General features: G+C 47.8%; 10 protein-coding genes; 4 read left to right on the top strand and 6 right to left on the bottom strand.

Annotated features, from left to right (window-relative positions):
* Positions 1–1,106: 1,106 nt before the first annotated feature.
* Positions 1,107–4,643, bottom strand: FFUJ_14063 (uncharacterized protein; the record flags this gene model as incomplete). The annotated part of the gene is made up of 1 exon (XM_023581306.1): positions 1,107–4,643. The coding sequence occupies one exon, from the start codon at positions 4,641–4,643 to the stop codon at positions 1,107–1,109; it is 3,537 nt and encodes a 1,178-aa protein (XP_023434022.1).
* An 887-nt stretch (positions 4,644–5,530) lies between these two features.
* Positions 5,531–6,679, bottom strand: FFUJ_14064 (uncharacterized protein; the record flags this gene model as incomplete). Its single annotated transcript, XM_023581304.1, has 1 exon — positions 5,531–6,679. One exon carries the CDS (start codon positions 6,677–6,679, stop codon positions 5,531–5,533), a length of 1,149 nt encoding a protein of 382 aa, XP_023434021.1.
* Positions 6,680–6,962: 283 nt separating this feature from the next.
* Positions 6,963–8,611, bottom strand: FFUJ_14065 (related to hexose transporter protein; the record flags this gene model as incomplete). XM_023581303.1 has 3 exons in its annotated part: positions 6,963–7,287; positions 7,344–8,415; positions 8,470–8,611. The coding sequence occupies 3 exons, from the start codon at positions 8,609–8,611 to the stop codon at positions 6,963–6,965; spliced, it is 1,539 nt and encodes a 512-aa protein (XP_023434020.1).
* A 1,208-nt stretch (positions 8,612–9,819) lies between these two features.
* FFUJ_14066 (uncharacterized protein) lies at positions 9,820–11,463 on the top strand (the record flags this gene model as incomplete). The annotated part of the gene is made up of 1 exon (XM_023581302.1): positions 9,820–11,463. The coding sequence occupies one exon, from the start codon at positions 9,820–9,822 to the stop codon at positions 11,461–11,463; it is 1,644 nt and encodes a 547-aa protein (XP_023434019.1).
* Positions 11,464–12,589: 1,126 nt separating this feature from the next.
* FFUJ_14067 (uncharacterized protein) lies at positions 12,590–13,337 on the top strand (the record flags this gene model as incomplete). XM_023581301.1 has 2 exons in its annotated part: positions 12,590–12,708; positions 12,761–13,337. 2 exons carry the CDS (start codon positions 12,590–12,592, stop codon positions 13,335–13,337), a joined length of 696 nt encoding a protein of 231 aa, XP_023434018.1.
* Positions 13,338–13,794: 457 nt separating this feature from the next.
* FFUJ_14068 (uncharacterized protein) lies at positions 13,795–15,517 on the top strand (the record flags this gene model as incomplete). XM_023581300.1 has 4 exons in its annotated part: positions 13,795–14,135; positions 14,193–14,329; positions 14,417–15,231; positions 15,278–15,517. The coding sequence occupies 4 exons, from the start codon at positions 13,795–13,797 to the stop codon at positions 15,515–15,517; spliced, it is 1,533 nt and encodes a 510-aa protein (XP_023434017.1).
* Positions 15,518–16,253: 736 nt separating this feature from the next.
* On the bottom strand, positions 16,254–17,873 carry FFUJ_14069 (related to maltose permease; the record flags this gene model as incomplete). The annotated part of the gene is made up of 1 exon (XM_023581299.1): positions 16,254–17,873. The coding sequence occupies one exon, from the start codon at positions 17,871–17,873 to the stop codon at positions 16,254–16,256; it is 1,620 nt and encodes a 539-aa protein (XP_023434016.1).
* Positions 17,874–18,595: 722 nt separating this feature from the next.
* Positions 18,596–21,414, bottom strand: FFUJ_14070 (probable alfa-L-rhamnosidase; the record flags this gene model as incomplete). XM_023581298.1 has 2 exons in its annotated part: positions 18,596–19,573; positions 19,621–21,414. The coding sequence occupies 2 exons, from the start codon at positions 21,412–21,414 to the stop codon at positions 18,596–18,598; spliced, it is 2,772 nt and encodes a 923-aa protein (XP_023434015.1).
* A 278-nt stretch (positions 21,415–21,692) lies between these two features.
* FFUJ_14071 (related to chitin synthase/hyaluronan synthase (glycosyltransferases)) lies at positions 21,693–23,588 on the bottom strand (the record flags this gene model as incomplete). XM_023581297.1 has 3 exons in its annotated part: positions 21,693–22,391; positions 22,440–23,060; positions 23,118–23,588. 3 exons carry the CDS (start codon positions 23,586–23,588, stop codon positions 21,693–21,695), a joined length of 1,791 nt encoding a protein of 596 aa, XP_023434014.1.
* A 740-nt stretch (positions 23,589–24,328) lies between these two features.
* FFUJ_14072 (uncharacterized protein) lies at positions 24,329–25,795 on the top strand (the record flags this gene model as incomplete). XM_023581296.1 has 2 exons in its annotated part: positions 24,329–25,363; positions 25,424–25,795. The coding sequence occupies 2 exons, from the start codon at positions 24,329–24,331 to the stop codon at positions 25,793–25,795; spliced, it is 1,407 nt and encodes a 468-aa protein (XP_023434013.1).
* Between the last annotated feature and the right edge of the window lie 11 nt (positions 25,796–25,806).

The raw sequence follows: 25,806 nt of genomic DNA, 5'->3' as shown, positions 1-25,806 counted from the left end.
ATAGGGGTTAAGGATATATATCTGCAAATAGAGTTCTAGGATAAATGCGGGGTAATAGCGGGGTTCTATAAAGGAATTAGGTTAACTTTTATATAAATTAGTCAGTAAAAGTTAAATTAACCTAAAGTTAATAATAACTTTATTAATTAAATATATATACCCAGGCATATAACTAATTAACCTTATGTTTAAAAGCTGCAGTTAAAGTAATATTAGTAAAGAAGCAGTGGTTTGAACTGGGGCAGGCTATTATATAACTAATTATAATTTTATTATATAAATAAAATTAATATTAAATTAAATTAAAAATAAAGATTATTATAAAATCTATATAATAACTATAATTATTATAAAGAACTTTTTATTAAAAAGCTTATTTAACTTAATTAAAATAGCTATTTTTAATTATACTTTAATTAACTTAATTAATTATATAAATTAAACTAGCTTAAGTTATTAAGTCTATTTAGTTTAGCTAGCTAAAAAGCTATTTAAATTAAAAAACTAAAAAGGGCTATTAAGAAAGGCTTGCCTTTTAATATAAAAAAGGTAGCTTTTCTAGCTGTATTAATAGACTTAGCTTTATATAAAAAGTAATTTATTAATATAATTATTAAGGCTAAATATATATATTATATCCTTCTAGTTATATAAAATCAATATATAGACCAGACTGGTTATAGTTTAAGACTATAAAAGTAAAGAAATAATACATCTATAAATAGAGTTTTACTGTAAATAAAGGCAGGGTAATAGCAGGGTTTAAAGGTTTAAAGGAATTAGGTTTACTTTATTATTTTATATAAGTTAGTTAGTAAAAGCCAAATTAACCTCTACTAATTAAATATATATATAAGGGCATATAACTAATTAACCTTATTCCTAAAAACTGTAGAAAAAGTAATATCAGTAAAGAAGCAGTGGCTTAAACTGGGGATAATTAAATTATATTAATATATATATAATATATATTTTAGCTATTTATCTATTAAGATATATAAGCCTAATAACTTTATATAAAGATTAAATATAAAACATTATTTAGAAACTCAAATTGATTTGGAAGGACATATAGTCGAAATGTTATCTACTAACAGAAAAAGAACCTAACCACTATTGTCACAGTTTGTGCAGTAGTCCATGACGACACTGCATGAGTTGGACAGGCGGATATGTCCACAAATCCAAATATCATCGTTCGTCTTGGCATTCTCGCGAGCTGCAATGATATCACTGCCCTTCATTCCAATACCGTAGTCATCGCACTCAAACTTAGCAATACAAGCAGCTTGACCAAACGAGGCAGCCATCAGGATGCCCTTGTTGGACCGACTGTATCGCGTCGTGTAACCCTTGTACACAGTATCGGCATCGAATTCATTGATAGCCCGATCACAAGCCTCACCCAGTCCCTTCTTTGACAAGCTATCAGCTGTTCCACACTGTCCGCTACCGTCGTTGTCAACAGCAGTTTGAGTTGGTACAGGTGTAGAAACGGTTGATGGCACACCATAGCCGCGTGTCGCTGTGACATGGACAGTATACGCCATAAAGTACTCAAGGGTATAAGCTGAGTAGACGAGAACTGTGCCGTCGTTGGTCTCAGTGAAAGGAGTCTGCACCGGGGCTTGGGTAGCTGGGGCCTCGGTCACGGGGACGACTGGGGACGGATACGACGTGTAGTCCTCGCAGCTGTTGTCGATCAGGGAGGCTGAAGTGACGTATTGCTTGCCAGAGACTGTGGTACTGCATTGACAGTATGGCTTGTCGACACGAGGTCCGCCGTAGATCACGCAAGGGTAGTAAGTGCGGACTTCCTCACTGGTTGTTGCTGCATCAGACGTGACACCAGATGTAATAGCTCCGGACGAGGCTCTGGTCGTAGTGATAAAGGTGCTTGGGGTGGAGGTCGTCAAGGCAGGCTCAGACTGAGTTGTAGTAGCCTCTTTGGTCTTGTCCTGGCTAGTAGTTGTTCCTGCAGCCTCGGTGGACTTCTCTTCAGCAGTGGTTGTTCCAGTAGCCTCAGTAGTCTTCTCATCTGTAGTATGTGATGCTGAAGTCTCGGCAGCAGAGGTGGCATCAGCTGTCGTAGCAGCATTGTCTGTAGAAGTGGGAGCGGCTGAAGAGGCACCAGTGGAGCCACCGCGGACCAAGCACTTGCTGGCAGGCTCCTCGTCGGCACGCTTGTAAAGACCTGCAGCAGGGGTAGCAGCAGGTGTTGTCTCAGGAAGGGCAATAGGGTCAGGGAAGACGAGGAACTTGTGTGAAGTCACAAGTTGGTCCTCGACCCAGAGTCTCCATCGGCCCATGAACTGGCCCGTCATGTCGCCATCCGAGCCAAAGACGATTTCCTCGAGCATATCATACTCGACGATGGCACGACCCCACGTTCCGTACTGCTCCTTAGATTCTACCTCACCAACTCGTGTGTAACCGAGAACGGAATAATCAGATCCAGGAACAATACCCGACACTGCAGTCGCCAAGTAGTTTGCACGCGCCTCGTAGCGCAGAGAAGTGGTGACGCCAATGCTACGATCATAGGCGGTGGTGAAAGGAGTCACAACGAAAACCCTGGGGTGAAACATGGAATGCAGTACGCCGGGGAGCTCGTCGGTACCAACGTAACCAGCAATGCTTTCGGCGTTGGCGTCAATAGTGCCATCACGAAGCGCGTTGAAAGTGGTTGCTTGGAAATCGGCATCAGGCGTCGGGTTCCCGAAACTGTCGATGAAGACAGGGTTCTCCCAGATGTGAGACACATAGACACCCAAGTCAGACACGACAATAACCGAGGTGCAGCCATAGATGCCGTTGACTCCAGCAGAGCCTTTACCAGCGAAAGGGGGGGCGCCAAACCAGTGTCCAGCTGTGGCTCCAGTCTGATCGACCCAAATGGGAGTGAGGGAGGCAACGTAGAAAGGATTGGGAGACATATCATCGTTGAATGCTCGGACTCCCAGCTCCATATCGCGCTTAGAGGGTGAAGATACAGACTCGGCCCGGGCAGTAGGAGCAGTAAAGGGATCGTCACCGAAGTCAATGGGCTTGGAAGGGTCCGTAGGGAGTGGACCGTCAATAGTGGTCGTTGAGAGGTCATTACAGTTGACTTCGCCAGCAGCGCTGCCCATCTGTCCTCCTTTCGACCCTCCAGACCCAATAGGACAAGAACCACCACCGCTACCACCACCGCAACTATCGGCACCACATGGTACTTGAAGGCCAGTTGTCGTGGTAGTGGCTTCAGTGGTAGACGACTCCTCCGTTGACGTAGGGGCTTCAGTGGTTGTAGGAGCCTCTGTAGTAGATTCCTTCTTTGTTGTCTCCTCTTGCTTGGTGGACTCTTCCTTACTTTGCTCCTCTTGGCTCTGATTCTCCTCATCTTCCTCAGTCAGATCGTCGTTCTGGCTCTGTACTTGAGGGACAACACTAGTGACGGCAGGCACGTTACCAGCAATGATGCTACCCGAGATGTTGGTTAGGTCCTGTGCCATACAAGCGAGCTTGTTAATGATATCGCCAATAGGTCCAAGCAAACCGCGCTTCTTGTTGCAGCCAACATCGGGCTTGCCGCCCAAAGACACGATAACAGCGATGATGTCATCGTGAGTGTCCTCGACCTCCTTGTTAGTTTCATCGGTGAGAGACTCAGGGTCTTCAGTCCATTTGTTGATGACGGGGATAAGGGCGGCGACCTGCGATGAGACGGAGGAAACAGCTGACGTGGCCACCTCAGGAGCGGCCGTTGTTTGGGCTGGGGGCTGGGTGATTACAGGCTCGCCGTCATCCTTACTAGTTGGCTTGGATTCGTCGGAGGTAGGCTCAGGCTCTTGGTGCTGTGTAGTGGTCTGAGGAGGGTGCTCTGCAGCTGTTGTTGTAGTGTCCTGTACGGGCACCTGAGCAGTGGTAGTCTCAGCGGGCGGGACACCAGTGGTGGTACTCTCAATGATTGACTGTTGCTCAGTCGTGCTATCTGACAGAGGGTTGTTGGTCTCGGTGGTCACACCAGGAACAGCGTCCGATGTTGTTGTAGGCACAGCGGGTAACTGAACGTCCGTAGTGGTGTCCTGACCAACAGGCTCTTGTGAGGAACCAGGGGTCTGGATGATGGGCTGGTTGGTGGTATCAACTACAGGAAGCCATGTGCTGGTAGGGTTAACCGGAGGCGGCAGCTCCGTTGTTGTATCTTGGATGGGAGGTAGCTGTTGTGAGGTTGTATCCTCAATGATAGGCTGTCCAGTGGTTGTGTCTTGAACATTGGGTTGAGTTGTACCCTCTTGTGTAAGGGGCTGAGTGGTATCAATGACAGGCGCAGGACCTGTAGTTGTGTCTTGGACAACAGGTGGTGCCTGGGAAGTAGGAGCCTGGATAACATCTTGGGATGTTGTTGTATCTTGAATGACAGGAGCCGGTTGAGTAGTTGGCTGCGGGTTCTCCTCAATTGCTTCCGATGTAGACTGAGGAACAACGACAGCATTGGTAGTAGTAGGGACAAGGTCAATAGGAATTTCGGTGGACGAATCGATCACCGGTGGAATGAAGGCTTCAGAGGTAGTGGTAGTAGCAGGCGCGGCTTCAGGAACCGGGTTTTGAGCGATTGCACGGAATGGCAGCACCGCCACGGCAAAGAATGTGGCACGCATCTTGGCGTAAACGAATGACCAAAAAAGAATGAAGGAATATTCCAAGCCTACAAAAGATAAGTAGAGAATTCATGCCACGAGGTGGGCTTTCTTTATCAACTGTTGGCTGACAAAACCAGCGTCGATCAGAATATGCCCTTCCATTGCTGCCCACTGTTTATGTGATTGGGAGTTACAGACAGGTACAGCCCTAAGCCCATGTGCATTAGTGCTGACGCCTGCTATAATTAATACTGGCGCCAAGCTACCAGTAATGGCGTTCATTGGTTACAGTACGCAAAACCCCTGAAGGCTGCCGCGACTAGCAGATCCTTCTGTGTTTCAGAAAAATGCTCCTCAACGTCAAGATAAACGATAAACACGTCTCCAGAAACAGAGAATAGGAAGCTTATTCAGTTGCATACACAGGATATTGCAATTGCCTCAAAGTTCAATAGACTCCTTTTCTCTATTGTAATAACCAGTCTATTATATTAAATAGAATTAAGATTAAAATGCAAAAACTCATTTTTTACGTAAAGGAACATGCTGATAAATGGATACTGGCATTGAGATCCTATATCATGTTTTTAATCAGCTAAACAACTGCCGTCTCACCTAAGCCTGGTCTCCAGCCCCCAAACTCTAGGGCCAAGACAGTAGAGATCATGTACCGGCTACAGAATCCTACCGGCTAGGCCGGCCCATAAGCCATCCGTCCCATCCCTGCTCTATCCTTGCTAATTTTAACCAGATCAAGGCTGACTCTTGGGCTGCGCAATAACGCAAGATTGCAATCAGCAATTCTGCAATCTTGTCAGCATATTCATGCATGCATAGGCAGGTTTCCAAACAATCGACATGAAGCAGATCCACATTGTAATTTAAATCCCGATCCTTATGGGATCCTATGTAACGCTGACTCCTAGCACCTGTTGCATTTCATCGCTCGACCTAAACTTGGCGTAGTCTCTGGCACTGCCATACTGGCCCTTCAGATCGGGATCTGCGCCCCGGCTCAACAGCCACTTGACTCTCTCAACAGCACCGGCCATGACGGCATTTACGATAGGGTATTGCGCTGTCATGTGCTGTGTCTCAAGCTTGCCATTTACATCCGCGCCATGCTCTACAAGCAGTGCCATAATGGGTATTCTGGAGTTGTCAAACTCAGCACTGGGTTGAACAAGTCCTGCATGAGGAATAGAGCCGGCTGGACAAGCTCCTGCAGCATAAAATAATCCCAATCCGTTGCTGGTCATCTTGGCTCCGCCATTGAGAAGCTTCTGCACTAGTTTAACAGTCCCCTGTGAGGCTGCTAATCTGAGAGCTTGGTCTGGATCTCCTTCGGGACCGCCAATGTTCGGGTCTGCGCCATGCTCCAGAAACCAGTCAAGCAAAGGTTCGTTGTTTGTTTGAATGAGTCTTGGAAGGAGACGCTCTGGTGAATTGACTGTCCAGCCATGTTCAGTAAGGAGCTGAAATAGGGCCATTTGTTGATCTGCTGGAGCTCTGAGAATAGTTTCTGGAGTTTTTTGCGAAATTGGTGTTCCAGACTGGAGAAGATAGCGTGCAATTTCGACCTTGCCGTTGTTTATGGCATCAAGTAAGCCATGGTGAAGGAAGAGTGGCGAGTGAGTTTGAGACTTAACAATTGACTCGAGAGTAGATAAATCACCTTCTCGGCAAGCACATAGAAATTTGACAAAGTCCGGGACATTAACTCCTCTTCCAGTGAGAATATGTATGTCGTTTGGATCAGTGGCGGGAATGTCGTTGTAAGGTTGGCCTTTCCCCATCTGCTGGTATCCCGTCTGACTCCCGGCTCCCATTTGCTGTGCAGTTTGTTGTTGCATCGCTGCCTGCTTCTGCGCCCTCGCAATCGCATGCATCTGCAGCTGCCGTCTTGTTTGTTGCTCTTCGAGCGATAGGGGTTGAGGGGTCTGTCCCGCTTGTGATGACATCTTGCTTTGTTGCTCTTTGATGTTTGCTTTGTTGACATGACTTGGAAGCTGAGCTGTGCTGGGTATAAATAGAGGGGCGAACTCTGCTGACATAATGGCTATTATTAGCCCCGCAAAACCGCATGTCTGTCGATGAGGAGACCCAAGCAGTCAAGGACAGATATTTTAATATTGCATCAGTTTTGGGATCCGGTAAAAGATAATTACAAGGCGTCCTTTTCTGACTATATGGCTTTAAAAGCCGCCTTGACAAGTTGCAATGCTGGGAAGAGCGACGGTGGAGGCTGGTCAAGTTGAAGATTTCTTATCAACGTGGCAAGTCTCATGAAGTGACATGACTGCTACAAGCAGTACTACTTCTGCCCTAAATACACCTCTATTTATCTGTCTCCAATTCCACGTCCTTGACTTTGACATCAGCTGGCACAACCTCAGCGTCGTCACCGTCAAAGATAAATGCCATCTGTTCCGGAGTACGGCCTTTAGTCTCAGGATAGAAAAAGTAGGCGACAACAAAGAAGGCGACAAGAAAAACGATAAAGACAAAGTAGAATTTCCAGCCAATGCTTCCCAACGCAATAGGGTTCACGAACATGTTGAAAATAGCGGCCAAAATGCCAGAGATCCACATCACGGTGAAGCCTCTGGATCGAAGGCGATATGGCCAGATCTCAACAGGATATGAGATCACGAGTGGTGTTCTGTATCAATATTAGCTCTGCTGTTGCCGCTCAATATATGCACCAAAGGGTCTTACAGGGCAATATCATAACCGGCAAAGAAGATAAAAAGCATGGGTATGACAGCAATTCCAACAGCACTGTTTCCGGTGCTTGCAAAAGAACCGGATAATCCAGTGATGACAATGTAGCTGACTAACATGGTCCCGGCAGAAGTAAGGAATAGAGGTCGTCGTCCAAGCCTTTCGACAGATACTGCGGCGCCAACAGCCCATAGGAGGTTCCAGACCTGAAGACAGGCAGAGATGAGTGTCTGGTTGGTGACGCTAGTTATACCGACAGTTTGGAGAACTAGAGCGAGGTAGTATGAGACCACGCCGTTACCGCTCCATTGACTGAAGACTCCGAGGGTGACCGAGATGAGAAGCCTCCATCTATTGCCCTTTGTCTTAAGCATATCAGTATAACTGGTGCTAGAATGAGCCTGTTGTTCTGCTTTAATGGTGTCGATAATCTCCTCGGTCTCAAGCTCAACGAGTGGGGCATTCATATTTCCTCCGGCGTGATGTTTTGCAACGACTTGCTTGGCGTCCTCAATCCGGTCCACAGAAGCAAGCCATCGAGGAGACTCCGGCGCCATCAATAGTCCAGGAAAGGCCAAAGCCGGGAGCAGGATCTGAAGTAGAGATGGAAGACGCCAATCCCAAGAGCTTGCATAGTTCCTAGTTCCGAAGGTCACCCATGCCGAAGCAAGGCTGCCAATGTAGAAGCCACATTGAAAGCAAGAAGCAGCAATAGCCCTATGGGCCGGGAAGGCAATCTCGTTGATAAGCAGTGGCGCGCAGCTGGTGTACCACCCTGCGCCAGCACCGAGTAGTCCACGAGCGGCGATAAATGCGGCAGGGTTATGGGCAGCGGTTTGAAGAGCAGTGCCAGCGATAAGGAACAAATAGCCCGCGTAAAGGCCTGACTTGCGGCCGTATTTATTGGACGTCCAAGCAGCGAGGAAGAAGGCGATACCGTTCATGGTCCAGTAGATGGCGTTGATGAAACCGAGCCAAGCCCCTCTAGGCATTTCCATGAAAGTGTTCCAATTGGGGAGAGCTTGCAGACCATTCATCAGAGATCCATCATATCCATTGGCTGAGGCTGTTGACATCAAATTAATCCCAGATACTGCTAGGAGAGGTTGATTCGACTTACAGAACATGACCAGGGACAAGATGATAAAGTTAAGTCGCAGGAGATGGGTCTGTCGATACCACGGTTTGTTGGAAGCCGTAACTGAGCCCAGCTGGTAATCGACAGCGTTTTCAGCCTTAGCTGGAGAGTCTTTGGCACCCATGGTGTCTGAATTTACAGTAAATGGTTTATAAAGATATATTTGCAGACAAAAGACTTGAGTGTTCTGCTCTAGGTATAGGAATCTCTTTAAGTTATATACAGTCTTATCTTGGACTCCTGGCCTGTTACTAGGTAGGGGTAAGTCTGGGGAAGAAACTGGGATGGCCAATAGAGAGTACGGGGATTATCTGGGGTTACTCTAGCGGCGGCTCATTCAGCTCCGCGCTTGATAAAAGACTGCACCTCACATGCCTATCTAGCTTATGCCGATTTCGAGGCCGGCCCCAGTGTCAATTGGTGTCGTGGCGGAGAAACAGGTGGGAAAATAGACGATAGTGATTAGGCGAGGGGCCGGGGCGATCCGGATGGGGAAAAGCTTGCGGCGGAGGCGGAGAATTACCAGAACAAGAATGGCTCAGGGCCATGACCCGAGCACGAGTCTTTACTAAAGTCAAGGGCAAGAAAGAGATTAGAATTAGCATTAAGACTTATGCTCTTATCACTCTAAAACACTCTTATTGAGTTATGGTATTCTGCGACTCTTGTTTTAATTTAAGTTATGAAGAATATCAGCTTGATACCTATAGTACTGCAGAAAACTTTCGGGCTAGAGCCGACTAATTAACAAGCCTTATATACACAGATTGAGAGTGCTCCTACAGCACTCTAACAACGCTGTTAAAGCGCAGCTTGACGAACGAGTATGCAGTGTCTATAACTTTAGTAACTGGACGAAAGCCTTAAGGATACCTGAGAATACACTAGAGAGAGAGCCAAGCTACCCCTAAGACTATGCACTTTTGTGATAAGCAGAATCTAAATCTTTTTGTCCTCCTTGAAAGATAACAAGCTCTTTTATTTTTGAAATATAGAGTAACTGCAGTAAGTAAGTAATGTAATAATTAGCCCTTTCTGAAGGGGGGGCAATACGTCTCTCCTTTTAATATATTATTAATTTCAAGTCTTTAATAATAAAACTTAATACCCAATTCTATCTCAGTGCTTGGTTTTGTGAATATCTATCTCTATAGTCTGAATTGAGTTGGCTCTATGCCTTTATCTGTTGGCTGCCTTATTGGGTTGGCAGCTCGGGGACATGGCCGGATAAGAAGCCGAAGAGGGGACGCGACACGCTACTGGGTACGTTGGTTCCATTTTCGCAACAACAAGCTCGCGTTGAATTATTTATTTACTCTAGAATACATACCCATGGCTGACACAAGCGACAAGGCGCCATTCAGTCCTGGAGCCAGACCCTTGTCGCCGAGGGTGGTCACGCGTCAAGCTTGCGATAATTGCCGCATTCGGAAACGAAAATGTAGCTTCGGGTCGGACAAAGGAATCCGCTGGGCCACTGTTCCATGTGCGCCAAAACCAGGTACAAGATGCCGAAATTGCATCAAAGCAGATTCTCAGTGCACGTTTCTACTACCTTCAAAGGCTCGTGGTCCAAAGACGAGGAGGAATCTCCATCATAATGCCGCACAACACTCCGTGTCACCGGAAAATAGCCTCAACCTCGATTCTGAGCTAGTCAACCAACTTAGTCCCTTCACCACCGAGTCATCGCCCTCAACTGGCATCACTGCGTATGCGACTGATATCTTATTCCCTCGAGAGCTCGTTCGATTCATCCTCAGCGACTACGTAACCTATGTTTACCCACTGATCCCAGTAATTCATCAGCCAACATTCCAGCTCGATTTCGACAGCGACCGCGACATGCACGACGTCGATTTCCTCGCCTTGATCATCTCCCTGTGTGCCGTCACAGTCAGTCTTTTACCCAGCAGATTCAAGACTTATAGGAGCTTTTCGAGCCCTCTGCCATTTGAAACACGCACTGAGATGGCAGACCAGTGTCACAAGCTCAATCAGAGTTTTCGAGATACGACATATTTCGATACAGTCAGCCATCAAAAGTGGGCAAGCACGTTTCTGCTAGGTGTCGCATTTCATCAAACGGTCAACAACAATCTTTGGCGTATGCTGGAGGTTGAGTCAATGCAGCTGCTGCGTTTACTAGAAGTGCAGCATCTTTCAAGTTATAGTGGCCTTGACGCCGTAGAGATTCAGCTCCGGAAGAAGGCTTTCTGGTTAATGTTCTACGGCTACGTTCATCAGATGTATAACTTGCGGAACGAGCGACTAATGTTTCTCGATCCCGCAACCTTGAGTGATTTAGACATTGAAGGGCTTATGCCCTACGCTGTGGATGATGAATTCATTTCCTGCACCGGCGTACTTACCTGCCCCGAAGATGTCTCCTCGAAGTCCTTGACTGCCGGTTTCAACATTCATTCTCGAGTTTTTGCCGCTGCTGTTATATCTCCACGTCTCACGACTCATCCAGCACCTGACCTCTGTCACCCGAAGGATCCAGTATCACGGCTTGATTCTCTCAAGAATCGATTGCATCATCTCAAGTATATGCTTGATACCATTGTACCTGCTTATCGACCCTGGCTTCCAAGGACTCACAACCCAGACCCAGAAGGGGGCACTGACGTGGTAAATGTCCAACGAGAAGCCATTCGGGTTAATATACATGTAACACACTTATGGCTGCAAAGTGTTCTACTGGACCAAATCGATTTGCTTGCCGGTGAGAAGCACTTATCTTCTCTGGTTACACCATCATTAGTAACTTCCTCACTCACACCCACTTCTCGTCTTCAAATACTGAATCCTGTTTTGTGGGATGAACGGGAACATATCTGTCGGCAACTTCTCCACTTCCTGCATTCTATGTCTCATTCTGGTTTAGAATCAAATGGCATTTCTTTAGTCAGTATATTCATTTCCCCTCAATTATCTCAAACGAGCCAGGAGAGTGCGGCACAAGCCCAGTAAGCTGACATTTATGCCTTGCTTTGAATATAGGTATATAAAGTTCGAGACGTTGCTGTCTCGCTCCTGGCTTGCCCAGACGATCCTACAAAACAGCGCACGCAACGAGCAAACGAGTTTTTACGCGAATTCTCCAGTCTCCTGTCTGTCCTTGACGTAAGCGAGAAAATCAATTCGCTAACATTACAAAGTTGGATTGATACTAGTCGCAATAAGGACGTTATGCCGCTTTAAAAAGTTATGGTTCCTTACAGCAAGAGACTATATATATATTATCCATATTGGCATATTATTCATTAATAGTTTATAAGTTTGTCGGAAGCAATCCCCCAGAACACAATGCCGGTAATGGCTACCCTACCGCATGCTCATAACTCTACAGGCGTTGCAGAAGTCGGAAGCAAAGATGCAAGGGTAACAGACCCTGCACAAATTGCCTCAGATCAGGTGATCAATGTATGGCAACGGAGCCAGCATCTCGCACTCTTGTTGAGAGGCACTATGTGCACGCTCTCGAAGAACGAGTAGCTGGGTTGAGAAACAGAACCCTGAACACAACATTGATCACCTTGCCTCCAACCACGCTCAACTCAATGGACAGCCTGTGGCGACTATCAATGTCTCAAGAGAGCATGCCTCAGTTTCTCCAGCAAGTCAACCTCACTTGCATTCCGTCGCTCGCAGGACCCATTCGAATCGTGCAACAGCATCATGGATTGGCTGGTCATGTTCTCATTCGAGCTTTCACCCTCAGTGTCAGACACCATGATAACGGCAAAGCTCTACGTAAATATCGATGACGAAGACATCGAGACGGTGGCTGCGCAGACAGCGGCTGACGAGGAGTTACCGGACTCAACTAAATATACGTCTGTATCGTCTGCCTTTCATATCTTACAGTGTCGCCGTATACAGTCTGAGGTTTTTGGATATACCCTCCACTGGAAGTACAAATCCCGGTATGAGGATTCGTTGGAATGGAGACTGCAGATCCTCAATGAGTTGGAAAGCTGCAAGGCACGTGTCCAAAACTTTACAGATCCCTAGTCCAAAGGCCATACTTCACAGCGCTGGCTTGCGATGATATATCATTATGCGCTATTGACCCTTTAGCGTCCAACCATGGATAATGTTCTGGGACCTGCTGGAGATTGGTCCATTCAAGCCGGTTCCTAAGCCGGTTCCCAAGCCTGCCTCATATTTCGAAAGTCTCAAATGGACCGACAGATTGCTCAGGCATGACTTGGTGTAGGTCACAACTCTAACCAGTGATCATGTGGCAACTTTGCTCTTGGTCCAGTTCACAGTCCGGTGTGACAATCCTGTACTGTTGCTGGGCGACACCGCCAGAATATCGAACTGAGAGCTATTATTCTCCCGATGTATCCGATGCTCTCAGGGCATGCTCCAGTATACTGGCATTGTTATCCGATCTTTGGCCAAAAGCCGAATGTCTTCGAGGCGTTTTTGAACTGCTAGCCAGGGAAGTGCCCCTCGTTGATCGTCCAAATCGACCACCGACGCGAATATCGGATGCCTCAGCTTCTGTCATCAAGGAGAAGCTTTCGCAGTTGAGATCCCTAATTTTAAATCGTTCAGTAATAAGGATGATTACAGAAATGGCGACAAATGACGTTCCACGAATACGCGGAGATCAGACACCTCATCATCTTGTATCGCGATGGCCAACACCAGCACCAGCAGGACCTGTACGTGAGAGGTCGGCACCGATAGGAATGAACCCACAGCCGCTGCACTTGTGGTTCGATTTGCCGTTTAGTGCGCAGCCTGTTTATGGCGAAGGAGAAGTAGGAGATAACTCGACCCTCAAACCAGAGAAGCTTTTCGCCTTCTCTGGTATATTTGATCTGGGCTAGTGGGCCTGAATTCCTTTATGCAGCTGTGATCATATAGGCCAGGCATGGTGTGTCCTTTTGAGACTTATTAGCAGCCTGAAGTTAAAGCTTATACATAATTCTTAATAACCACAAATGCTAGTGTCTTATCAATAAGCCTAAGAGCTTGAGTATAGGTAAGCAGTGCTAACTCGATTAACTCACCCTGAACTAGTCTTGATATAAGTAAGCAGGCTTTTGAGACTGAAGTTGAAGGTAGTTATGTATCTCTTTGATATCATACTAAACGTAGCCTCGGCTAAATCATGGAACGGCCCCCAATTGGGTTTAGTGGAGCAGCATTTGACGCTGAAATACGGAGTACAGAGCAACGACCAAAATCCATTCTGACTCCATCATTACCTCATTAATCATGCCGATGTCAATGCCATGCCAGCTCCCCCTTTCGAAAAAGTCTCGAATCCAATAATCGATCGCCATGCGACCCTCAACGGCGTGTTTGAACTGTAGAAGCTCTAAGCGCAGATGCGATCGGGCAGCTAGCTCGGCAGCATGTTCCCAGTGTGTTCAGCGAAACTTGCAATGTCCAACTACTATCACCAGGTCCCAACTTTCAAGAGCATCAGGTGTTCGAGATTCTCCGCGATCTATTCAGTCGTTCCACACACAAGACGAGACGATGTACTTGGTAGACCTTTACTTTCGCTTTATTCATGACTCCCCTCACAGCCTCTTCCATGAGCCCACCTTTAAAGCCAGTGTTGCAGAAGGTACAGTGTCCAAACCTGTTCTCCTTGCTATGCTAGGTTTGTCTGCAAGGTACGTCATATTTTCCAGTTTCGCTTATCAGAACCCACGTAACAGCTCTGATTCCAGGTTTGCTACAGAGTCTGGTATTGTTGCTCGTGGGCCAATGTATCGCGCTCAAGCGACTGCAGCATTAAAGGAAGATTTAGAACATATCTGTATCGAGAACATCCAGGCTTGTATCCTCGTTGGCAACAACTTCTTCGGTGAAGGAGACGCAGATGCTGAGTCCCTGTATTTTGGCTAGTCCTTGGCTCTGAGTCTCTTTTGAAGCTTATCTAACTGTCAACCAGGACTTGCAAGTCGAATGACTCAAATCCTGAAGTTGGGTGAGATTGAAGAAGGTGATGACGGTGTAATGCGAGAAGTCAAGAGACGTATATTTTGGACGTGCTTCATTATCGACACTTGGGCTAGTGGAGGTTCTAACCTATCACCGCAGTTCAGATGGCGAACCAAACAACCTCGAGGACCACTCGACGAATACATGTTCTACAGCATGAGATCGGGAGATGGAGACGTCGCAGACTTGGATTGGAAGCCTGGATTGTGGGCTCATATGGTCAGATTGGTTGGGTTATATGCTGAGATACAGAACCTCCAGCAAGAACTCGCGAATGGGGTTGAGTGGAACGAATCCTTTATCGATGAGTCAGTACAACGACTTGAAGCTGAGCTCGGGGCTTTCGAGGAGGGTTTGGGTCCTGAATTGATGTTCTCAAGGGAAAATCTGATTCCTTTCGTCAGGCGTGGCTTAGGGCGCGTCTTCATTGCCTTTCATCTGGGCTATCATCATTACTATACGCTTTTATTTTACCAATACCTCGACCATCGTCGACCACCGACAAGAAACGGCCGCAAGTACGCTAGCTCCTGCAAAGCGCATGCTGCCATTGTATGCGACGTTCTCAAGGCCTCCCGAGAGGTCCCCGGAGCCGAAGCGCTCTACAACATCGTGGGACATGTGACAATCGTGTCCTCGTCAGTGTTGTTGCACACATATCTATTCGGAGAGTCTCATGAGCTTGAGGAGTCAAGAGACCGGCTAAGTTCAAACCTCGAATCCTTGGTACAACTGAGAAATTACTGGCCCAGCGTGGAGATGATGGTAAGTTCATTTCCCGTGTTCCTCGACGACTTCTCACCAGATGTAGATCAAACGACTGGTTGTCTTTCAAAAGAATTGCATTCAATCAATGAATGCAGAATCTTACCGATTCGACAGGTGGATGGTCAAGTTCCTCATTGCTCACGCACTTACTCTTGAAGACAAGGTGGATGATAGCTGGTCAGCTGCCAGCGTGGATGCAACAAACGGAGATGCCCATCTAGAACGAGGTCGTATCACTCAAGCCATGATTATGGATATACAAAATTACGATACAGAGACATGATGAGTTACTAGACAGGCTTGTTTTTCTAGATGAGCATCGTGCCATCCGTCAGGCAATGAGCAAATCCTGTATGGTGACGCGACACCACGCGACGCGACACTGTTGTCAATGGGGTGAACGGATTAGGGTGTCAGATTAGTAAGAGAAGGCCGTGTAAACAGCCGAAGTTGACGGGGAACTTAAAAAGACGATGGCCAATCAGAGCAAACCAAAGCCGTAGCATTTGCTTGTCCAATCAAATTGCGTCAAAGCCGGAGCTAGCTGACACCCTCATCACTTAGCCCGAGATCCCTGCTTTGCCAAACGCGATACGACACCACGAGTTGGGGCAGCCAATATCGCATGAACAGGGTAAAAACAGTACATGACGGAACAAGGAGAAGTCTTGCATCTGGAGCCGAGGTCGATTACTGGTTCTTATTGCAGTATAGGGCAAGTTTTGAGCAATCAATTGTGGAATGATCGTCGGTGTTATATGCCTTAAAACCTAAACATAAATGCTTACCCTGTAGAAAGAAATTTATTTTTTGGTTAACTGCATTCATGAGATTCGATATGCATTACAAATAGGACAAAAGCTAAATGAAAACATTTAATTGTAAACAAACTTCAAGATATACCTAAAGTCCTAAATAGATCTAATTATAACAAGGTATAGCCGTGAATTAAGAGCGACGACATGCTAAAACAGCTGATGCCTGTCTACACCATTGAAATCTGCTTTCCACAGATCACATCAAACATCCTTAACATTATCCTTCAATCCATTCTCAATGGCATAAGCCTCTTCAGCCCGACGCTCAGCAAGAGTGACATACGCGCGGAATTGGCGTGTAGGCACCTTGTTCATGAAAAGCTCGTCCAGCTCCTCGTAACTTCGCATCCGAGTCTCGGGCACAAAGAAGAATGCCAGAACAGCAAAGATAACCATGAAAGCACCATATACAAAGCCAATCTTTGCCTTGAGATTGCCATAACCAGGGTTGAACATGTAGGGTGCGACAAACGACCACATGGTGTTGACGGCGGAAGAGACAGAGATGGAAATGGCAAGGGTCTTGGTTCGCAGGACAGACGTGGGGATCTCTCCTGCAAGGGTGTACACGGTCGATCCAACACCGACATTGTAGAAGAAGTTATACATGGTATAGAAACCAACAGAGGCCGTGACAGCAGCGGTGGTGTTGACTGAACCAGAAATTCCCATACAAATGAGAAGCAGAGAGAGGCCAATGCATCCTGCGAGGTACATGGGTCGACGGCCATAAAAGTCGCCAACAAGGAAAGCGATAGTGGCACCGGACATGGAGAGAATTTGAGCGCCAATCTGGATCTCGAAGGACTTCTTGTCGCTGATTCCAAGGTACTGGTACATGAGAGCACCATAATTGGAGACAAACCCAAGACCGGACATGGGTTCAGAAAGGAACACCATAATGGCGATGAGAGACCGTCGAAGGTTGGTGCCCTTGAAGCAATCAAGGTATGAGCCAAGATTTTTCGAGTCAGCTTCTTCGAGGGTCAACTTGATACGTTCAAGATGGCCAGAGGCGTCCTCAGGGTCCGAGTACATGCGCTCAAGGGCCATGCGCGCCTTTTCCATCTTGCCCTTGCGGACCAGATAGACAGGACTCTCGGGCATGAAGAGCTGCCCGATCAGGGCGACACCAGCAAAACCCCATTGGGCAACGATGAGGGACTGCCAGGACCAGTTGGAATCCCACTGGGAGCTGAAGTTGGAGAGGATGGCCGAGATGAAGGGACCAATGCATTGAGCAAGGTTACAGAATCCGATGGTGGTAGATCGAATGGCCAGTGGCGAGACATCAGCTACGTATGCCGTGCAAAGGTTCTGGAAAGCGCCAATGGCGACAAAGTTGACCATCTTGCCAGCGAAGAACATTTCGATCGATGTAGACGCGAACTCAACGCCAACAGATCCAATGTTGATGGCAGCTGCAATCAGAATGACCGGTTTGAAGCCGATCAGATCGGCAAAGTATGATGAGGCCCAGGCTCCAAAGATGGCAGCACCGTTGGAGCCTCCGCTAAGCGCAGATTGCCAGCTCGTCTCGATAAAGTATGAACCGTCGTCGAGTTGTTTTCCGAATCGTTCTTTGAACACGGGAATACTGATCACAGAACCGGAAGACTGGTTCTCGAAGCCGCGGACGATCAGAGTCCAGAGCATGACTCCGATCCACAGGAGAAGCCATGGGTCTCGTCGGAGGGTCTGGAGGTAGGTTCGGCTGTGCTCTTGGTGCTGAATGGCGTGGCCGCGTGTATGGTCTGGAGAGACGTGAAGGGTCTTGGAGTCTGATCGCTCAACGTGAGCGGTTGATTCAGGCTTCTCCATTGGGAGGCAGGATGATGACTAGAGACAAAAAATATGGTATGAGGGCCAAGAGACAGACAGTGGATCTTGCGGAGAGTGACTGAGAATGGATATCAGCGACAGAAGACGATGCATCTTATATAACAAAGAGAGCGTTGTCAATAGCATCGCGGTACAAAGATCCCCGGATGGAAAAGCTTCTCCAACCTGCTGGTACACCAAAGTGCGGGGCCCCAGATGGGGAGAAAAAGTGAAGGGTGGACTGAGACAAGGGTCTAGACCAGAAAGAGGAGGCAATCGCAATCCAATGGCGATTCGTCAAACCCGGCCTCACTACGCTAGCGCCGGCTTTGAGTGAGTTTCATTGGTGACGCGGAAATGGTTCGGTAGACCAAGCAGGAATTTGACTCGTGATCCAGGTCTTGATTCGGTTGCTGATCCGCCGAATTGAATGCATGAATGTCAGGAAGGATCATCGGATCGTGCGATGAACCTGGCTGTCCATGGGCAACGTTGACTAGAGTAATGAGGCGTTGAACGAATTCGGTATACGAGGGGTTTCTCGCGAGATAATACACCGAACAAGACACTACTTACATCCCAGACCATTCAATGACACGGCGTTGCCGACATGAAGACGTACACCATGCATGGTTCTGTGAAGGAACGTGGTAGACTTGTAATCTTACATGGCGAATGGCGAATGCTGGAGTTGAAGTCGGCCCAGTATCAGATTGATTTAGCTAAGTCTCTATACCATTCGAAGCTTGTGCCTTCAGCTCTTCTTCTCTCCGAAAATCCTCAACGATCTTAGCCAAGATAAACTTAGTCTCCTTCACTGGCCACTCTCCTTGCTTCTTGTGATCTACTGTGAATGACCACTTTCCTGGCCCAACAACTTCAGTGTTCTGAGCACTATTTTCACTCGGCAGCACAACTTCCATGGTCGTGCTTGGTGGCACCTCTACATCTACTCGAAGAACCTGCTTCTCGGTATCATTGCCCTGAATCCTCCATGAGCTTGATACCTTGCCGTACGGCGTGAGATGTGACGCAGACGCCCAAGTAAAATCGCCTCCCACAACAGGTTCAACCCTCGACCTCTTCCATCCTGCCTCAAGCCGCTGCAGGCCGGCAAGTCGTTCAACCATGAACTTGGCGATCGCCCCGTAAGCGTAGTGATTGAAGCTGGTCATCTCGCCAGGGTTGATTGATCCATCTGGCAGCATACTGTCCCAGCGTTCCCAAGTCGTAGTCGCCCCCATCGAGATAGCATATAACCACGAGGGGCATTTCTCATTGAGAAGCATGGAATAAGCGACGTTGCTGTGGCCGGTCAAGGTGAGGGCTTCGCAGACAAAGGGTGTACCAGCAAAGCCAGTACCAATGCGGAAAGCATTTCTTCGAACAATCTCTGCAAGTCGCGACCCGGCTCGTGATAGCTGGTCCTTGTTGAGAAGCTTAAAGCAGATGGCCAACGAGTACGCAGTTTGTGTGTCTGATACGAGGCGACCGCTCGGGGAGACGTATTCTTGGGTGAACTCTGCTCGCGCATTGTCGGCCCACAATCTGTAGAATAAATGATCTTTGGTCTTGCCAAGAACACCGCAGACGCTTGTCATGATGTCAAGAGAGTTGATCAAAAATGCGTTGGCTACCAGTGGAGGATCAGTCGTAGCTTTGGCAGCATCATCTGGAGGAGCGCTTGGGTCAAGCCAGTCCTAGAAGCGTCAGCAAAAGTGGCAAAGATGCGTCAAGAAAGACTTACAGAGAGCTGATCGGCGTTGAAATCCCAAAGATGAGTGCAACTATCCTTGTTCTTGGGGATGACCTTGAACCACGTTTCCATGGACTCGAACTGATCAGCCAAGATAGCAGGATCAGCCGTTTCTTCATACAGCGCCCAAGGAGCCAAGACGACCACATCATGCCAGATGGCACAAGGCCAAACAGGACCCCAGATCCTGCATTTGTCAAGAATGTTTGGCGATACCATTGGAGGCACTCCTCCCTGTCGTTGCTGGTCAAACCATACACCCTTGAGCCAGTCTCGGAGAATTGGGTAACAGCCGTAGATATAAGTGGCTGTTGGTGCAAACAAGGCCAAGTCGCCAGTCCAGCCAAGTCGCTCATCGCGCTGCGGGCAGTCGGTCGGAATGGAGAGGAAGTTATCTCGCATGCTCCAGCGGACATTGCTGAATAATTGGTTCAGCTTGTCATTAGAGCATGTAAAGGTTCCCTGTTCTTCCATATCGGTATGACAGACAATAGCCTCGAGGGCAGCGACTACATCTTGGTCTTCTGAAGGCCAGTTGTCAATTTGAACGTGACGGAAGCCATGGTATGTGAATCGAGGCTCGTATACCTCGGGTTCAGCATCTCCTCGGAGTGTGTAGACATCGGTGGCGTCACAGACGCGTAGAGGTCTAACACCTAGTTCTCCATTCTCGAGGACCTCGGCATGCTTAAGCGTGACTTCATGACCACGTTGTCCTCGAACAGCTTTGATACGAACGTAACCCACTAGGTTCTGACCGAAATCGAGGATGGTCTTGCCAGTTGGTGTTGTGATCTTGGAAACTGGCTTCAATGTCTCAATTCGTCTGACCGGTTCACGATAACCGGCTGTCAAGTTGATCTTCTCGGATATAAATGGCAACGCAACAGCACCCTCCCAATGTCCAGCGACGTGCTCGTGAGAAGACCAGCCAGGCAACTCAACGGTTGCATCGTACTTTTCGCCATTGTAAATCTCTGCCAGGCGGATGGGGCCTTGCGCTACCATCCAGTCATCGTCAGTTGTAATGACGTGCGAAGAGCCGTCGGAATACTGTAATTCGAGCTGTGCGAGGAGGCTTGTGCGCGTGCCATATCTGTTGCGTATACCGCCATCAAAACTCAACCGGCCAGTGAACCAACCTTCAGCAAGACGGACACCCAGGCAATTGTCTCTGCTGTCAACAAGGTCGGTAACATCGTAGGTCTGATACGTTAACTCGTTGTCGTAGCAGCTCCAACCAGGCGCGAGGAAATAATCGCCGACGCGACGGCCATTAATCTCTGCCTCATAAATGCCCTGTGCAGTTATGTAGAGACGAGCTGATGCAATGTCAGAGTTCAGCGTAAATGCTTTGCGAAAGAGATCCTCTGGCTTCGGCTTATCATTGTCCTTCTCCGACCAAGGAGCCGAAATGAATTTGCCTTTCCAGTCATTTCGGTTGAGTAGGCCCGCCTCCAGCCAAGCCCGCTTGCTCCAATCGGAAAATGATGTTTCTCCCTTGCCACGAACTCGGATACAAACCGTGTATCTTTGACGAGAAGCGATAGACTCTTCAGCTGGCCAGGGGACTAAATGGGACTCTGAGGATTCCACCTGAGAAGTGCAGACAACATGGCTTTCCTGGCCGCTGACTTTCTCCAGGCGCAGTTCATAAGCTTGCTGCTCAAAACCTGGAGGGGCGTTGCTCAGACGCCAGGAAATGCGTGGTTTGTGCTCATGGATGCCCAAAGTATTGGGGCGGCGATAATGCTCAAAACGAACATCAACAACTTGCAAAAACATAATGACAGATATTTGGGTTCTAAAGAAAAGACGCAATCCTTTCAAATGTGATAAGCTGCGGAGGCCCCTTGACTACCACTTTTTATACCTACAGCGCAGGATGCCCTAAAGGCAGAGGCTCCAGACCCCCCAGAGTGATGAGTGGAGGCAGTGGGGTTCAGGCAGTTTCTCCAATTTTTACTTGGCCGATCCTTCACGAGAGGATCGGTACAAGCTAGCCCGAGTTTGGAGGGGGTGCATTTATCTATGGCCTGCCGCCGGATTACCCGTGTTTCTACCTATTGACTCTCAATGGTCGCCTTCCAGGAGCAGAGAGATGCAAGCCAGATGCCGCACAGCATGGAGACAAGCGTTTGGCCTTGGTTCAAGCCAAACTCGTTCGCCAGCCACCTGGCCACTGTACCCCCGACAATTCCCATCCACACCACAAAAAAGCCTGTCTCAAACCACTTTTTCCGACTACTATCCTTCTTGGAAATCTCCGTGCTCGCTCTCATTGCCGTTCCCCACGTATCAGCCGTCATTGTCACCAAACTCCAGATGTGTATTGCTGGCAGAGGGATATTATAGAAGAACATGCCTGGCACAACATACCAGCACAAGGCCAGCCTCAACCTATCCGGATTGCGCAAGATATTGTAGATTGTCGTAATGCCGATTCGAAGAAAGAGGTCCGGGTAGCTGAAGTAAAGCAGCTTGTGCGATGTGAGGAAGTATGAGAGCACGGCCACCGCCACAACTAGAGGTCCAAATTCACGTCTGGCTGCTGCGAAGAACGCCATTGGATGAGACATGCCATAGACACGAGGGATAAGAAGAGATTCGATATGCGTGGCTCGGGCCCAGCGGACTTGCTGTCGCAACCAGCGTGTCACTGTAGTCGGCGTCTCAGTGGCGGTAAGGACGTCAGAGGCAAAGACAACGCCCCAGCCGCGAACGAGAAGGTTGGTCGTAAGGTGACGGTCCTCATTAACAATCTAGCACCAGATTAACATTGTTCTCGAGCCTTGTACCTTGTAACGTACCATTCGCTTGCCAAACACCTTTTGCATATACCACGGCATAAGAATGGACGACAGAGCTGATAGTCGAAAGGCAGTGCAAGGCCCGCTTTGGCAGTCACTTGTTGCAGTACAAGCGGGCGTAGACCGGGTCAGATATAGCTCGGCCCAGTAGACCGTGGCAGCCAGGCGTGTTACTACCGTATCATCGCCGTTGTGAACTGTCAATCCTGAGCTGGCACCGCCGATAGTAGAATCTCCCGCAATGGTACTGATGGTCCTCTCAAGGGTGTCCTCCAGCACTATGGTGTCAGAATCTGACGACCACATGAACTCAATGCCGAGCATCTCCGCAATAACAAGCGAGAAGATGAAAGTAGTAAACATTATTCCCTTCTTGTGCATGTGTTGTTGTACAAGACATATATGTCTAATGCCGTCTGGCTCGTCGATCAAGCAGCCCTGTTGATCAAGTATAACTCGTGCAATACTCATGCACTGCTGGATCACTGCCTTGTTGCTTTCGCTTTCGTTGATCTCCCGCCCCTTCTCATGTTGAATTGCTAAATGTTTATTATAGAGTTGTTCAGCTATATTGCCCAAAGGTTCCTTTATGTGGATGATCCGAGACTGAGAAGGATAGACCTGTCTTCTTATTAGTAACGCTGATTGGAGAGTAGAACTGCCTCAATGTAACAAGACCTTCTCAAACACGTCTACCATGTCTCCATCTTCTGCATCGCTACCATCAATGCCGACCAACATAAAAGCTTGACCGTGAGCTGCCTTGTAACTTTCAAGAGCTCGCGTGAACAATGCAGGGTCTTCCCGATACCCAACCACAGCCGATAAGCAGTCGAGCTTTGTGACAGTTTCCTTCATCATAAAGCCGAGATTTTGTCTCTTGAGATTATTCTCCCTTTGAAAAGTTGAATAGAAGGATATACGACGTCGTTCATTGGCAAAGCGATTGCATTCGGTGAGTATAATGCCGAAGAGGATATCTATTGTCATTGGGTACAGTGTTTGAATTGTAGCCAAGTAGAAAGCTGGGATAATCATCAGACATCCGGTGAAATTGAGAAGCTGTTTTAGTATCGACAGATGTCGTCCTTGGGAGACATTGGTAAACGCCATCTGGGTTCTGCTGTCGATGCTCTCAACGGTACCCATTGTGTACAATAAGGAATGGCCTAGAGTTGGAAAGAGAGCAGAAACGACAGGCACATTGAAGAAGGAAAAAACGAGTGTATAGATAATGGCAGATTAATGCCGAGAGCTATAAAGTTTCGAAGGTCGCAATCGGTGGATATGCTCGTATAATAGATTTTGTTTACGACGCAGTTACGTATACGAACCCCACTGCATAAGTCAGGATTTTAGCCCATTATGCCGCAAATAAGATGAGAAACAGACAAAAGGTCCCACGTTTCATTTGACTAGAAACTCAAAAGGTTGTAGAAGTGATTTACGATTGGTTGGTTCCAGTACTACTAATGTTCCAGGGTCCTTATAATGTAGCGGTGTCAAATGTTAGGGTGAGTAAGAGTAGGTCTGTCCATCTCTTTGAGGAAACTGGAGTGAATATCATTAGCAAGGGGGTAGAGGGTAGATGTCCACAATACGGGTCGTTTTCTCGACTTTTTACCCATTAAGCGGAAGTATTACGACGCTCTGCAAGGGCGTTATAAACTTTAACTTGCCCTAAACATGAAACAGGATATTCTGATGATAGCCGCTGTTTCCGACGTTTCCCTATCTATCCCATATTGGACTGTCATCTCGGCTCCTCACCCTAAATCCTCTAAATATATCCATATGCACTCTGACTAGCACTTCACGCTATCCATCTAATTCTTTCGCTCACAAAGCAGCTGCCATCGTCTTCTATACCTTCCCATTCCACAGGGATGATGTTCACTACTTACAGGGACAACCGAATTCTCCCAGTTTTCATTATCGCCACATGTCTAGTGCTGTACTACTCCCTTCTCAATTCATCCGTGGAAAGGTTTGGTGCAAGGAGACTTCCCGTGAATTCACAATCTGAGCCGGCAACACAGTTGGTTTTGGAGCCCTCCCACCAAAGTCAGCAAACGCAGCCTGGTGGTCATGGAAAACTAGAGGGCCATGATGTTCTCTTGATCTTGAAGACTGGTGGGACATCGATGTACCACCGTCTGCTCATTCACTTGGTCACCAGTCTTTCACCAGAGCGAGTCAACCCGGAAAACGTTGTGATATACTCGGATTATGAAGAGACGATGGGCAACTTTACAACCATTGATGTTCTCAAAAACATGACGGAAGCCACCAAGTCGCATCCAGATTTCGACGTCTACCATGCGGTGCCTCAGTACGTTAAGAATAATGTCTACATTGAGCATGCTAATATAGAAGGCGACCATGAAGGTCCTGTGGGCGGCTGGGTAATTGACAAGTATAAGTTTCTGCCCATTATGGACCACGCCGGCAAGAACTGGCCCCACGCACGCTGGTATGTCTTCATGGAGGACGATGCATATATCTTCCTGCCTAATGTACTGGACTATCTGTCATCCTTTGACTGGAAGGCACCACATTACCTTGGCAGCTCAGCCTTCATCGCCAACGTGACTTTCGCACATGGAGGTTCTGGCTTCGCGCTCTCACGGGGTGCGTGGGAGATGTCGTTCGGGAAGAACCCGCGGCTCGTTGAGGACTTTGCCGAATACACCCGTCAGCACGGCTGTGGCGATCACATCCTGGGACGTGCACTGAACAAATATGGAATCCGTTTCGGGGAAAATGGCGGTGACGAGAAGTTCACTTGGGGGTTCAATGCGGTGGTGCACTGGAAGTTCGGTTTCAGGAGTGAGAACTGGTGCAAGCCTCTTTTGTCGTGGCACAAGGCGCACAGCAGGGATATAGCGAGATACTACGAGCTGGAGAAGAACTGGAACTTCAAAGTTAGTCAGATCCCTACCACGTGAAATTGGATGAAACCTGTCGTGCTGACACCAAAACAGAGGCCCATGCTATTCAAAGATTTCTTCAAGAAGATCATCGCTCCAGATTTGGGCAAGAGACGAGAATGGTGGGACAATATGTCCAGTCTCTTCGCTATTACTTCTGCCAACACGAATTCACCTCCTGCTCCGCAGTCCAAGTACAATCGCAGTCTTTGGGCCAACGCCTGGAAGTCTGTGGATGCGTGCGAAGCAGCTTGTAAGTCGTGGGTCGAGTGTATGCAGTGGAGCTACTATGATGACTTGTGCCGTATGGACGACAAGCTAATTATGGGGTCTGGATTTGCACCTGGCATGTTTCAGAGGAAGACAAGACTGCTGATTACGAGTGGGTGGCTACTACATAGAATCAAGAATTGGGAGTGCAACTAGATTCCCAGAGC

Source organism: Fusarium fujikuroi, chromosome FFUJ_chr08 (assembly GCF_900079805.1).
Source record: "Fusarium fujikuroi IMI 58289 draft genome, chromosome FFUJ_chr08".
NCBI lineage: Eukaryota > Fungi > Ascomycota > Sordariomycetes > Hypocreales > Nectriaceae > Fusarium > Fusarium fujikuroi.
This window is presented reverse-complemented; position numbering and strand designations above follow the sequence as displayed.